This window comes from Gopherus evgoodei, chromosome 14, assembly GCF_007399415.2.
Source record: "Gopherus evgoodei ecotype Sinaloan lineage chromosome 14, rGopEvg1_v1.p, whole genome shotgun sequence".
Classification (NCBI taxonomy): Eukaryota; Metazoa; Chordata; order Testudines; family Testudinidae; genus Gopherus; species Gopherus evgoodei.
In genome coordinates, this window is record NC_044335.1 from 17,354,793 (window position 1) to 17,369,539 (window position 14,747).

The 14,747-nt window shown below is 44.5% G+C and overlaps 1 protein-coding gene across 1 annotated transcript in view; it reads left to right on the forward strand.

Annotated features, from left to right (window-relative positions):
* The first annotated feature begins 840 nt into the window (after window positions 1-840).
* Window positions 841-14,747, forward strand: part of PTGIS (prostaglandin I2 synthase) — a 30,642-nt gene continuing 16,735 nt past the window's right edge. Inside the window, 7 exon segments of the mRNA XM_030533518.1 lie at window positions 841-862; window positions 865-1,246; window positions 4,410-4,533; window positions 5,502-5,680; window positions 9,793-9,936; window positions 12,692-12,846; window positions 14,490-14,671. Coding sequence (XP_030389378.1) covers window positions 841-862; window positions 865-1,246; window positions 4,410-4,533; window positions 5,502-5,680; window positions 9,793-9,936; window positions 12,692-12,846; window positions 14,490-14,671 — 1,188 coding nt within the window.

Genomic DNA, 14,747 nt, shown 5'->3' on the forward strand with positions numbered 1-14,747 from the left:
TATGAATTGTTTTGAACCATCAAGACATATGCATATCCCGAACTGAGTGACCACATAATCCTGAATCTGCTCCAGAATAGCCACTGTGCCATACCGGAGTGCCAGAGTAACCAGAGTCTCTTAAGCAAGCTCCATCGTGCTGTGGCATTCACAGGGCCTTGATCATAGCCATTCATTATATGTGATGCTCCATCAGTCTTTTAAGTGTCTTTTGTGAAGTGCATCATACACTTGTGGGTGCTATAAAAAAGTAATACAATATTTCAAATGATTAATAAAATCGGCAAGACTAGTATTTAATTAAAAAGTTTTTCAAAAACAGTTGGATGAAGTGCCCACAAAGGTAACTGATTAAGCAATGGGCACACTTCTCTGCTGCCCTGTTTGCTTGCTTAGAATTTCCCTTCGGAGGGGCAAGGAAAAACCGCTTGAGGCTACAGTGATGAGTATCATGGAAAGGCTTCTGAATAAACACAGACAGTTGTTGCCTGTTATTTATCTAGTGCTGTTGGGCTGCAGGATGCTCTCCGAACAAGGGGCTAGTTAGTGTCTTGGCTCTATGGAAGAGTATGGGGAAGGAGATAGGGTGGAGATCGGGGTCTGAGGGGCTCTTTCCAAGAGGGATTTGCTGGGCTTTCCCTCTACACACAGGGAGCCGTGTGGGGGGCGCTATTTGGGGTGGGATCGTTCTGGTTTGGCACACTCTAGTTTGGCTGCTGGGGTTGGGGTGCCGACTGAAACTGGGGTGAGTCGGTGGGAAGGGCTAGAAGGTGCTGAGTTTGTCCCTCCGTTTCTCTAGGGCTCCCAGTGAGGGATGAGGATCCGGGGACCAGGGTCTGGATGTCTGGTTTCAGCTCCCTGAAACCCCATGGGACAGGGGAGAACCAGGGGCCAGCCCCTGCCAGCCGGGCTGGAGCGCTTCCCCCAGCGGCGGGGACTGGGGGCTCTGCCCCCGCACTCAGGGCTGGAGCCAGCGCGTAGCCGCCAGTGGGGCAGCCTCCCACGGGTCCAGCGGGGCTGCTGCGGCCCGGCCGGGAGGGACGGAAGGGGAGGAGACCAAGGCAGCCCAGAGCGAGGGGCTCAGCCGGCCGCCCGGCCAGACCAGGCTGGCGGGGACCGAGGCAGCAGCTCCACTCGGCTCCTCCGGCGGGGTCCCGGCGATCAGCCGCGCCATGTGCTGGGCTCTGGCCGCCGCCTTGCTGGGGACCCTGCTGCTGCTGCTGGCGCTGCGCTCCCGGCGCACGCGGTGAGTGACCAGCCTGCACCTGTGCCCAGAGACAGGGCAGCCGGGGAGCCTCGCCGGGGCAGCCTGCGAGCGCGGGGGGAGGGTGCCTTAGCCAGCGCCCGGCTCCAGTGATTGGGATCCTCAGGCTCCGAGACTACGGTGAGGGGCGCAGTGTGGACCTAAGTGAACGGAGTTCCTGCCTTGCCGGCTCTGATCCTGCCCATCGCTGAGCATCCACAGCGGCAGGTGGTCCCGGCCCCACCGTCAGCCCGGGAGTGGGGTGGCCGCACGCGGACGGATGTCTGGGGGGAGCCCCTTCCTTGCTCCATCTGTCTGCTGGTCAGTGAGAGCTGCTCTAGCCCTGCCCTTTAGCTGGCCCAGCAGTGGAATGGTTAACAAGAGGGAACTGTGTTCTCAGGTCTCTTCTCCAAACCCCATTGAACCATCATAGGCTAGACCAGAACCCCAGTCATTGATGAGTTGCAGGATACAACGTACGTGTGTGTGTGTGTGTCTGAGGGATTCTTTCTTTTATACTGTATACCAAATGCTGCGACCTCCTCGCTCCATAAGTTCAGGCCCTGACGCTGCAGTCCCTACTTATGTAAATCTCTGGCCCAGAACCAGTGGGTTCTGCTTAGGGGTCACTGTGAAAAGAGGAGCAGAAAGGAGGGGGAATGAATCCTGTGAAAAAATATGGATGAAGGGAAATGTGAATACAGAGAAACTGTGAACATAGGAGAAGGGGAGAAAGGAAAATAGCGACTGATGACTTAAAGGCAGTCTGTATAGCATGTATATGGCATGTGCTTGGGCCAGCCTCCCTTTCAGGGAATGTTATGTTGTCCTTAATAGGTAGGAAAAACACGGCTTAAAAGCGCGTCTGAATTATTGTCGGGGGAGGAGTAAGACCCAAGGGTTTAAATGACAGGGAGAAAAAAACATTTGCAAACTCAAACTCCGTGGACAGAGCTATGAATTTAACTCAAGTTTGCAAAATCTTGAGCTCTGTGATATTCACCTACTGCCAGTTATTGAGCCAGGGACCACAGATTGGCAATTTGAATCCGCTGATTAGGATGGACACAGTCGAAATCAGCACAGATTCCCTGTTTAATGGGTTTTGTGTAAAATCCTCTCACTCTGCAAGATCCCAGAGTGTGGTTTGAATTGCTATAGACCCCAGTCTCAAGTTTGTTTGGCTCCACACAGGCCCTTCTTTACACCCTCTTGCCTTGTAACAAATACAGGGCATTTTGAAAATGATCCCTGGTACTTATTTCACTGTCGTTGGGCCAGACTGTACTCTTGATTATACTGGTGGTGTGAATCTGGAGTAATTCCATTGACTTTACTTTTTTACACCAGTGATAATGAAATCGGAATGTGATCCCGACCCTTCAAAATGAAGGCTCTAACAGTGTTCAAATCCCAGCTCCTTGAGTGGTGACCCAACAACAAGTGAGGGTACAGTACTGGATTTGCCTTGCTCAGGGAATGCGTGGACGAGTCATGCCATCACTGTTCCCTTTGAGCTGGCAGGGGAATGAAAAGGACACAATTCCTATTTTCTTCCCAAAAGCTCACACCTGACAACTGTCTGAAATGGGCCATCTTGATTTTCACTGCAAAAGTGTTTTTTCTCCTGCGGATTATAACTCAATTAATTAGCTTCTTAGAGTTGGTATGGCTACTCCCACCTTTTCATGTTCTGTATGTGTATATATATCTCCTTACTATATGTTCCATTCTCTGCATCCGATGAAGTGGGCTGTAGCCCACGAAAGCTTATGCTGAAATAAATTTGTTAGTCTCTAAGGTGCCACAAATTTGTTAGTCTCTAAACTGCCAGTTTTCATTTACTCAGAGCAATGACACCTCAAGTGAGTTTGTGACAATGGAGCAATCTGAATGCCCAGATATTTTAACGGTACTGCAGTCCTCATTTTGGAACTGTGGATTGTTTTTCCACTATTGTAGGGATCTTTCAAAGTTGACGGTGCTCAGTTTACTGCATTCCATTGGGGCTTGGTATTGCATAGGATTGAGAATGTACCCTCTACATGTTGCTGTAGAATTATGATTGATTATTTTTTACAGCACCCAAAAATGTTCTTGAGTCTTTACAGAACAGAGCATGTTTGCAATGTTGTTGTAGCCGTGCTGTAGACTGGAAGAGGAGCTCTATGTAGCTTGAATGCTTCCACCTTCCACCAACAGAAGTTGGTCCTGTACAAACTATTACCTCACCGATCTTGTCTCAGAACAGAGTATGGCAGATTCCTGGTCTAAAGCACTTACAATCCAAAAACAAAAACTGCAGAAGTAAGGGGAAAGGATGTAACATTTGCCTTGGTATAGCTCTGTCTTGTCCTTAACAGATTTACCCTTTGCTGTAGACATACCCAAAGAAAAACCTGTGGTTCACCCGTGCCAGCTGATTCAGGCTGGGGTCTTAGAACCCAGGCCCAGAAGTCTACACTGCAATAAAATAGCCCTGCAGCCCAAGCCCTGTGAGCCCGCCGTGGGTTTTTCTTTGCTGTGTAGACATACCCTTTTTCATATATATGGTATTGACATTCCTAGCCTTAATATGGTGAGCTACAGATGCAATAGCATGACAGCTTTTAATCCTAAAATGTCAGTGTTTTGCAATTTGCAAGACCCATAGGATTATTTTAATGCTCTTAGGTATGTCCATTTAATTTCTTCTTTTATATTAGCTGTATTAGAGAATAAACCCCCAAATTAATATCTTTTTGTCACTAATGCTTATGTACACTATTATACTGTTTAGCCAGCATAAATTTGAGACACTTTCACCGAATGAAAAAACAACAACCCACAAACACTTCCTTTGAATTGCTAATTAGTCTTTGTTCCTTTTTGACTCGGGATAGTAATTACAAATCCTTTTTTTGGGTTACGCCTGTGGAACCCTGGAGACTTTAAAAGATTCAGACTGGGGTAACTCGAATGCAGTTTGGCTATATAATTTTGTTCATGTGATGTTATAAAGCATGGTTGATCTATGAAACAAAGCAAGGTGCAGATGGTAATGTCATTTCATACTGACACACCCATAATGTGCTGGAATGCAGGAGTTTAAGTGCCAATGGTTATTAAGCAACTGTAGGGCAATCCTTCCACAAGCTTTAAGAGCTTTTACCGATCTCTTTTCCAGGCTACCAAGTGAACCTCCACTGGACAGAGGTTTTGTTCCTTGGCTGGGACATGCTGTGGAATTTGGAAAAGATGCTGCCAGCTTCCTGTCTAAAATGAAGCAAAAACATGGCGATATTTTCACAGTAGGTGCCAGCTGTGAATTGCCTGTGGTGCTTGGGTTTAACCCCTGCAGGGTGCACAGTTCAGCTGTTCAACCAAAAGTAGCTGAGAAAGCTTTGTAGAAACAACTTTGATTGTATGCCACAGACAAGCATAGATATCAACAAACCTTTCGTCTTCTCTCCTGGCCACTCTGCCTCTTCCTTCCCCCACCTACAGTAAGCCAGCCTGGAGCTGCTTTTAAACTAAACAGTGCATGAGTGGCTTTATTTTAGAAGGCTTTAACATGACCTTTCATACATGCCACAGAGCAGCTTCGTTTTTCATAGCAATATATTTTTTCCCATACCTAGATTAGACCACAGATTGGTGTCTTCAGTCCATTCTGCCTCCTGTAGGGGTCAAAACTACTTGCTTCAGAAGAAGGCAGATGCCCTCATAATGTTGTACAGTGTTGGGGGGTGAGGGGAAATGACCCTAGCACCGTTAAAGTCAGTGGGAGTTTTGCCTGAGTGAGGAGTGCAAGTTGGGTCCCTTAACTTGTATAATTACAGGTGATATTCGGAGTCATAACATTTTAGGTCCTAAGAATCCTGAGCCCAGATGTGTAACAGTGACCAGGTATATTACCATCTTGATCAGTGAGTTTGTGTGTTTTCCGTGGGAGCATGGGAATTTTTCAGACCAGCAAATATGCAGTCAAAATAACATTTTGAAATGATTTGCAGACTATTGCACCTCAGCTCGTATAAATCAGTGTGCCTCCACTGAGGTCAAAGGCGCTGGACTACTTTGCACCAGCTGAAGATATGTGCTCAGCTGGGAATAACGAAGGAAAAGAACTGTGCCTGAGTTACAGGAATTATTACTGCAGATTTGGCTTAGCATTTGTCCCACTGTTTGGTAATATTTCACATTTTTAATGTATTTTTGTGTTCATTAAGCTAATAGACCCATTAATTTTGTATTGTGGATTGTTTTCCTTCTTTAGATCCAGGTTGCTGGGAAGTTTATCACCATCTTGTTGGACCCTCACTCGTATGATTCGGTGCTTTGGGAGTCAAGTTGTAAACTAGATTTCAGCAAATATGCACGCCTTTTAATGGATCGAATGTTTGATGTCAAACTGCCTGACTATGACCCCAATGAAGAAAAGGTCATGCTGAGATCGTGAGTATAATACAAAAGAAAATTTGTGTCAAAGTCTCCAGTTTGTTTTGGGATATTATTTTCCAGTGAGAGCCAGGCAGTTCCTGGTATCTAGGACAGGGATATTAACTACAGCATAAGTACAAAGCAAAATGGAAGAGGATAAGACCTGAGGTTATCTAGATTTTCCTAGTGAGTCACTCAGTAAGGATAAAATGACAATGGGCTAACTATCCTAGATGCCTGGCTTCTAAATTCCAGAGATGGGTGCACTAGGAAGATGGATAGATCATAACCTATCTTTGTTAACTTTAAAAAGAAATAGCCAATAATAGCCCTGGTGGGTTTAAAATGTAACATGGTGTGGCAGCAAAAAAGAGCTAACATGGTTTGGGGTTGCACATATAGAGCAGGGGGGTGATAATCCCTCTATGTACAGCTCTAGAGAGGCCATGCCTGGTGTACTGTGTTCAGGGCAGGGCACCTCAGGATTCTCTAAAAGGTAGAGCCAATTGTTTGACTACACTTGTGGTCCATTCTTAACAATGTTCAAGAGACCAAATTACCAAACGTAGCCAAATTAGCTGTCTAAAGGCACAGAGGTACAATGCAAAAAGGAGATATAAATTCCCCTCCTTCTGGGAAGCAAATTCTTTCAGTGTGTTCATCTTACACAAAAGGTGTGCTTCACAGATACATCTTCAAACTTGATTGTGTTTATATTATGGTTGTTTCCAAGCTGAAAGCCTCCTATATGTCAATTTAAAGTTTAAGTTTAACCTACTAGTTTGTGCCAGCTTTTGTCCTGGGTACCTGAACATAAGAATGGCCATACTGGGTCAGACCAATGGTCCATCTAGCCAAGTATCCTGTCTTTCGATAGTAGCCAGTGCCAGCTGCTTCAAAGGGAATGAACGGAACAGGAAATAATTAAGTGATCCATCCCCCATCACCCATTCCCAGCTTCTGGCAAACAGAGGCTAGGGACACCATCCCTGCCCTTCCTGGCTAATAGCCATTGATGGACCTATCCTCCATGAACTTATCTAGTTCTTTTTTTAACCCTGTTATAGTCTTAGCCTTCACAACATCCTCTGGCAAGGAATTCCACAGGTTGACTGTGTGTTTATATGAAAAAATACTTCCTTTTGTTTGTTTTAAACATACTGCCTATTAATTTCATTTGGTGACCCCTAGTTCTTGAGTTATGAGAAGGAGTAAATAAAACTAACTTATTTACTTTCACCACACCAGTCATGATTTTATAGACCTCCATCATATCCCCCCTTAGTCATCTCTTTTCCAAGCTGAAAAGTACCAGTCTTATTAATCTTTCCTCATACGGCAGCTGGTTCTATACCCTGAATCATTTTTGTTGCCCTTTTCTGAACCTTTTCGAATTCTAATATACCTGGCTATACTTTCCCATATCTCATTTTGAATACTACATTCCAAGTGTTGATGAGCCATGCAAGTACTCCCTAGCTGTACTTGGTACAAAGTATTCATGTATCTTTGTTGTGAAAAGTTTTGTTTTCTAATGCCAAAGCTAATATCAGCCTTGCAAAGTGCTGCGGGATGCTTGACATGGGTGAACATAATTGTGGGTAGAGCATAGTCCATTCAGTTACCATAATTTCCCACCAGCCATATATATATGTGTGTGTGTGTGTGTGTGTGTGTGTATATAAAACATATATTATATTAATACCACACACAATGCCTATTAATGTGGTATGTACTACACTTAAGAAGAGCAACAAAGGTTATAAGGGGCCTGGCTAGAGGGATTAGTTTATAAGGAAGAATTAACACCATGGGAGGGAATATAGATAACTTGGCTAAGCGTCATCCAGGTCATATCTGGGAACAAACCTTGCTTGTATATCAGTCTTGCTTTTCAGCCAGGCAGCAAATGTCATGTTGACCCTTGGCGCTGACTCCGGCTGGCACAGGGCACAGCGATGCACAACGTGTGTGTGTGTGGAAGGAGAGGACATAGGGAGTTCCAGCATGTCTCTTGCACAAGCAACAGCACAGGGTCTCTCTTCATAGCACTAAGGAGAGCTCTTGGTGCAATGGCCAGCAGATATGCGTGCGCTGATGGGGACCCCTGGGAATGCGTCAGTCAGCTGGAAGCTCTAGCCAGCAGCAGATGGGCTGCACTTTAATGCTGTGCAGAGTAGCAGCAAAGCGGGCTCCACAGTGCAGTGCCCCCAACCCTCCCCATAGTGTCCTGCCTTGGATATCAAGATTCACATGATAGAGCCAACATCATGAAACGTTTCTGGTCTCTCCTGCCAGTTAGGGCAGGATTTAGACCTTACAAATTAGCAATGCCTGTCTCACACTATCTGTCTGGACATCAAAACACTTGTACACCAGAAAATGCTGTCCCAACCCTGAAACCAGTAAAAATTGTGCTGAAGCAATTGCAGTTATTCGGCAGGAGACAACAATAAGCAGCAGAGCCCTGGGGCTGTCATCATTTTACTCTCTCTGGGATCAATACTTACATCTAATATTTTAAGATATCAGAGAGATGTAGTGACTTCTTGCTGGGTGATAGCAGCGAGACATGTTTAAACCCTTTAAATAAAAGCAGGGGAAGCAACCTGACTAGAGATAAATATGCCAACCACATAGTTTACAGTGGTAAACAAAGCCCACGGGAGAGTGTACATCTGATGGAGCATCGGCAGCGTGACTGAAAGCAATGAACCATCATGTTTATACTGTAGTGTCATAAAAATGGGATAGTCTGTGGTCTGAACTTCTGGGAACATCTCTGCTTCACCAATAGATACATCACACTGAGACATGAATGGCTGGAAATCGCTTTTAGGTGCACTCCCCCCTTCAGATTATTTGTTTGCCAGTGGAAGTTTTAAGGCCTGGGAGATGTTGATGTGAATCGTTTAGATGTCTGACCCTTAGTCAGACATCGCCTTCCAATCTATAGGTTTAAAAATTGCTGGACTTTCAATTGCTAGGAGGGAGTGGCTTGACCTTTATTGTGCTGATGCAATTTATAAGGAAATGAGGTTTGGATAAAACCAGGCTGGTTTCAGATGATTTATTCCGCAATATTGCATTTGCGCATTGGCTGAGGGCACTGATCTTTTATGGTATACACTTTCTTTATTGTGCTCTTGTGGGAATGTTAACATTGTTACACTATGTTAGTGCTCTGGTGGTCACTCCGAGATTGGAAGGTTGGCAGGTTCATTTGTCAGTGTGCCTCAGGTAAATTGGTCTGAGCAGCGTAGAGTTCTGAATCAACCAGTGTAAATGAGCACAGCTTCTTCCCCTGGAAGGATTGCTGCTGCAGTGCTGTGCAAGCCCCCCGAGAGTCCTACATGGGAAACCCCAGGCTGACAGTAAGCTAAGGAGAATGCCCATAATCAGTCCCTTGGAAATCATTTGAGTAGCAGGAAAAGAGCAGTGGCTCCAATGTGGTTAGTGAAGTCACAGAATGGCTGCTCATTTTAAGAACCATGCTCCATGTACTAGCAAGTTCCAGTGGAAGTACAGCATAAGAAAGCTAGTAACCTCCATGGAAAAACATTGTACTGTTGCAATCAAACCTCTCATCTGACCAGTGGCTACCAGTAGAGGCAAATCCTTGCTACATGTCATAGCAAACTGGCCTTTCTTTTGTTAAGTCTATAACAGCCACTTTTCCACACAGGAGTACAAAACACTTAAGGCACTTAAAATAAATCTGCGTAGATGGCATCTCCACATTCACCACTTATTCCCTCTCAGTGGCTTCTATCCCAGAACATGGGTCCAAAGCAAAACTCCAGTCCAACCTTTAGCCTCACCCCCAAATGTTGGGGCGTGTCCAATGTATCTTAGAACTGTGCAGCTGGTTTCACTCTCCATAATGGGCAACAACAAACTCCAGATCAGGCCACTTCACAGTGCCTTAGTGCAGCATGGTGAACTCTACCCATTACTTTCCCCTTTGCACAGAACACAGGGGCTTGGGCTGTGCAAGTGACTAGGTTCAGATACCCAGGGATCTGTGTGATATAAATAGGTGAGGCTTGTCCCCAGCTGAACACTGATTATAGAACAGTAAGACTTATACATGAAGGTGTTTCACAAAGTAACTTCTGCTTCTGCAGGGCTCTGCAAAATAAGAACCTTCCATCCCTCACCAAGGCGATGTTCTTCAACCTTCAGACCCTTCTGCTTTCTGACCCAAGCAATTTGAGCCGGCAGTGGACAGACGAAGGCTTGTTTAATCTTTCCTATGGTATAATGCTCAGGTAAGTGCTGCACTATAAAGCTTCAGCCCTTTGGACTGGAAGGGGAATGATATTGCAGTCAGCTCTGCTCCATTTTTTAACAATTGTGACTCATTTAAAAAAGAATGGATGTTTGCACCAGGCTTTAAAGATGCAGGGCCTGCTGTGGCTCTCACACTGGCGTCAATAAGAAGCAATGGCACTGGAGCCAGTGAGGATACACTGGTGTGAAATTGGTGTACAGCAAGAACAGAATCAGGCCTGAAACATGCTATGAAAGTGCAGGTATTGTTTTATCACTATGAACACTGAATTTTTTTGAGAATATCTAATATTTTAAAACTGTAGTCACTGCTGCCTTGTTTTGCTCTATTTCGAACAGCGTGTTTTAGGGGCAAATGGAGAGATGCTTTTTGTTCATGAAGGGATGGGGAAGAAGCAGAGTGACAAGTAGTTAAAACTCTGGCCTAGAAGTCAAGAAAACTTGAGTTTGTTTTTCCAGCTCTGCCTCTGACTTGCAGCATGACCTAGGACAGGTCACTGCTGGCCCAGAATTAGGAGCCTAAATATGTGGCTTGATTTTCAGAGGTGCTGAGCACTCACAGCTCTACTTGCCTTTGGGTAGCCATGTTTGGAAATCTTGGTCTTACTTGTGTTTCACTTTGCCCATGTGTCGATTGGGGGTAAGGACCCTTACCTGCCCGACAGAAGTGATGTTCATTGACATATAGAAAACAAATGGCAGGGCTTGCGTGGAAAGTTCTACAGAAATGCAAAACCAGGGTCTGCTTCCAGGAGTTAGTGTCATTAACATTAAAACTGAGAGGGCTCCAAATGGAGAAATGAAACTGCAAAGTTTTTCTTTTTACTGAAACGCCAAGAAAAGAGACATTATAGAAAAGGAATATTTGGCTCATGACTTTTTTTTTTTTAAAAGAAGTTTAATTAGGGTTGATTTTGCAGACCTAACATTAAATTAACCCCCTGTGTGCTATAGGATATACAAAATCCATCCAATGGTCTATGGAACTGACCTGCAGTATGGACATTTGTTGTACTGGACATCCTACACTGCCAGAAAGCATAGCTAAGGTGTTGGTGCTGCATTAAACATTTCAGTGGCACTTACAAGTTTACAGCCTGGTAATGTTCGGATTGTAGACTGTGGAGGAAATATTTATTTGTTTAAAAATAATTATATCCAATAGAATACACACGGGCGCACACACACACAATGCCACCTGATAGAATTTCTGTTTGCTTTTTAAAAAACCTAGGAGATTACACACAAAATAACTACATGAAGAGAATTTTAAGGTTGCAAAGTCAAGCCTTCAAAAGATAGGAACTACAGAATGAAGGTTTCCTGTGCAATGCTAATTTGACCACCTTGTGTGTATGAATTATTATACTGCCTTTAGTTACACGATCGCATGCTATTTTTTCCATGAGATCCCTGCCTCATTCAGTAAATAAGTTGGACCAGGTGTGAAGATGAATTAGGGTTGTGTATTGAGCAGGCTGTTATCTAGGACCCCTGCCTCACTTGTTGCAGAATTTGGAAGGTGTATAATTAATGAGATGGTATTTCAGGAAGAGAAAGGACAGTCTCACGGTTAAGATGGTGGAATGCTGCCCTGGAGAACTGGATTCTTTCCCTGCCTCTGCCAAATAGTTCCTGTGCAATCCTAGGCAAGTCACTTCAACCCAGATGTTCATAGGTGGTCACTAGTGATATGTTTTCTCTTTCTGAGGCTCCATCTTGATACCTGGGGTTTTACTTGCAGAAGAGCTGAGCACACACAGTTGATCTGTGCTTTAAACGCATAAAGTGCTATGTGATGCTAAGTACTCTGAAAAATCATCACAGACTGGGAACCCACAATTAGTAGAAACTTTTGACCATAATCTCTGTGCCTCAGCTCCCAGTCTATAAAATGGGGGATAAGAGTGTCTTCCCCATTCTCCTCACTGGGCAATGGTGAAGATAAGTTAATTAACGTTTGTGAAGGACTCCGATACTATCATAGCAAAGCCCAGGAGGAGATTAATAATTCTACCTCTAGGACAGGGGTTGAATAGTATGCAGCAAATAAGGCCTGGGGCTACACACTGAACAATGAGGAAAAAACAAAATGTTGAATAGCTGCTCATTAAGTGAGGGCCACCCCTCCTGTGCACTGAATGAGGCAAAGAGTCTGTGGAAAAAATAAATGTGATCGTGTAATTAAACACAGTATAATAAGGCATATGCACAAAGGTGTGTGTGTGTGCGTGTGCAAATTAAGGTTGCAGAGGCAACCCTAATTCTGATGTTTCCTAACTTTTGAGTGTGTGACTTTACAACCTTTTGTGTGGATGTAATATATAAAAACCAGGGGACTTCAGTGTGAGCTGGATTAGACTCTAGCAAAAATATGCAAACAGGCATAATCCATACATCAAATCCTATATAATGTTGGACTTTCTAAGGGCAAATCTTTCCATGGAAAGCAAAGGGAAACAGCTGCAAATTAAAATATCAAAACTCTATTTATGCCATCATCCTGTGTCTTAAGAAGTAACTGTTGCTTAATATGTCATCTAAAAAAGTTTCACTATACATTGCACAGAGCCTTTTAATTATGTTATATTAAGATTAAAATACTAAAAATATTGGGTGAAATCCTGGCCCCTGTTCGGCTGAACAGGAGTTTTGCCCTTGACTTCAGTGTAGCCAGGTTTTCACCCATTGTATTTTAAATACAAATTTATTTGCCCTCTTTGTTCCTAACAGAGCTGGATACCTGACGCTGTATGGAAATGAAGAAGAAAACTACAACGATCCTTCTTGCCAAGATAAAGACCGGGCCCATTCTGCTGAGGTCTACAATGCATTTTATAAATTGGACCAGCTGTTGATGAGAGCGGCCCGCTCCATGCTAACTGCAGGTGAGTGCCTGTGGGCCAGAAAGAACCATCCACTAGGGTGACCAGACAGCAAATCTGAAAAATCAGGACAGATAAGGAGGGGTAGTAGGAGCCTATATAAGAAAAAGACCCAAAAATCTGGACTGTTCCTATAAAATCAGGACATCTGGTCCCTCTACCATACACATAGACATAGGGCCACATATTCAAGCATGTTAGGCATGCAATTATACACTCAATTTGTAGATACAGTTCATGCAATTGTACATGTAAATCAAATCATATAATATGCCATTTGCATGCACCTCAGACACTTTGGCCAGTTCCAAGTGCTGCTGGCCATTTGTACTATGCCTGTACTCCCTGATCTGCACAGGCTTCCAAGTCATTTCCAGGTGCAATTTAAAATGCTGGCTTTAACCAATAAAGTCCTGAATGGTTAGAACCCTCAGCACCCCAGGAACCTGCCCCTCTTTCCCAAGGGATTCGAAGGCACCTGAGGTATTCTGAGGCCTTCCCTGCATTACAAGAACTGGACCAGGCCATTGTGTTTCCTTTGTGTGACACTTGGAGAAGTCTGCATTGTCCCTGCATAGTATGGTGTGGAAGGTGGTGATGGCGCAGGACAGCAAAAGGGCCTCCAGATCCACATAATGCTCCATGGTGTGGCAGGAGTAGCGGCCAGATGGGGCTGCACTGCAGCTCTGCCCTTGCAATAGGGCTTAGGTTAAACTTCCCCAGCTCACGTGGAACCTAGTTACCTCGGCTTTCTGCTGAGAAAGAGAACGCCAGCCTCACTGGAATATCAGCACATCCACATGGAGTAGTCTGGAGAATAAGGGTTTGTCTAGCAATGTTAGCTGTGTGTGCTCAATCCCAAGCTTCTAAGTAGCTACTGTGTTTTTAAATAATGACTGTCTACACGCGGGGCTAAATAGGGTTCAACAGCATGCTAATCAACACATTTTCTAACAAAACTCAGTTCCCAGTATAGACAAGGCATGGGAGGAGCATTTCTGGCAGGGAGCTGTTGAACACCTCACCATGGAGAGGTCTAACTGTTCCTCATTCCCTGTCTTCAGAGGTTATCTGCAGCAGCGTGGCTGCTCTGCTGCTTGAGGTGTAAAGTGTTGCCTTGAGCTTGGCTGGTCCCTATGGTGTGGCTGTGGCTACTGCTGCTGGTTGTCCTGCAGGAGCTGTTTAGATAACTCACAATTTACTGAGTGGCTTTTGTTGAGAACTTCCTGGTTCATTGTACTTGTCTGAATGTAGGTATCTATTAATGGCATGCCCATGGGGGGGGGGAAAAATTCCCAGACTTCTTATGGATTTGCTTTTGACCTCCCCTTCCAAGGTCCAGCACCTGTGATTAGAGTCTCACTGTTGGGGATTGCTGAGAGCACACAGGAAAGGACCATTGTTCTGGAAACCACCTGAAAATTAAGCCATTAAGTTGGAAATTATTTCTGAGCAAGGCCCTGCTTTTACATAGGAGCTATTCTAGAAGAGCAAGTATGGGCAGTAGATGGCACCATTGTGAATGTTTTAAGTTCCTTCTATCTGTGTCACTTACACTTTAGACCAGGAGTCACTAGAACTGGTCAGCTGTAGTGTCTCTTAATGTTTGTATTAATAACGAAATCTCTGCCTTTGTTTATGTGCAGCGGAAAAAAAGGAAGCTGCCAGGATCAAGGGACATCTTTGGAAGCTATTGTCTGTAAAAAGACTGAATTCCAAAGCCAACAAAAGCCTTTGGCTAGAGAGCTACAAGCAGCACCTAGAGGAACTGGGAGTGGACGAGGATATGCAACCCAGAGCCATGCTGATGCAGCTTTGGGCCACACAGGTAAAACCATCTCAGCTCTTTCGGGGAGATAACAAGATGGAGAGAAAGCTAGAAATTGCCTTAGGACTAACAATAA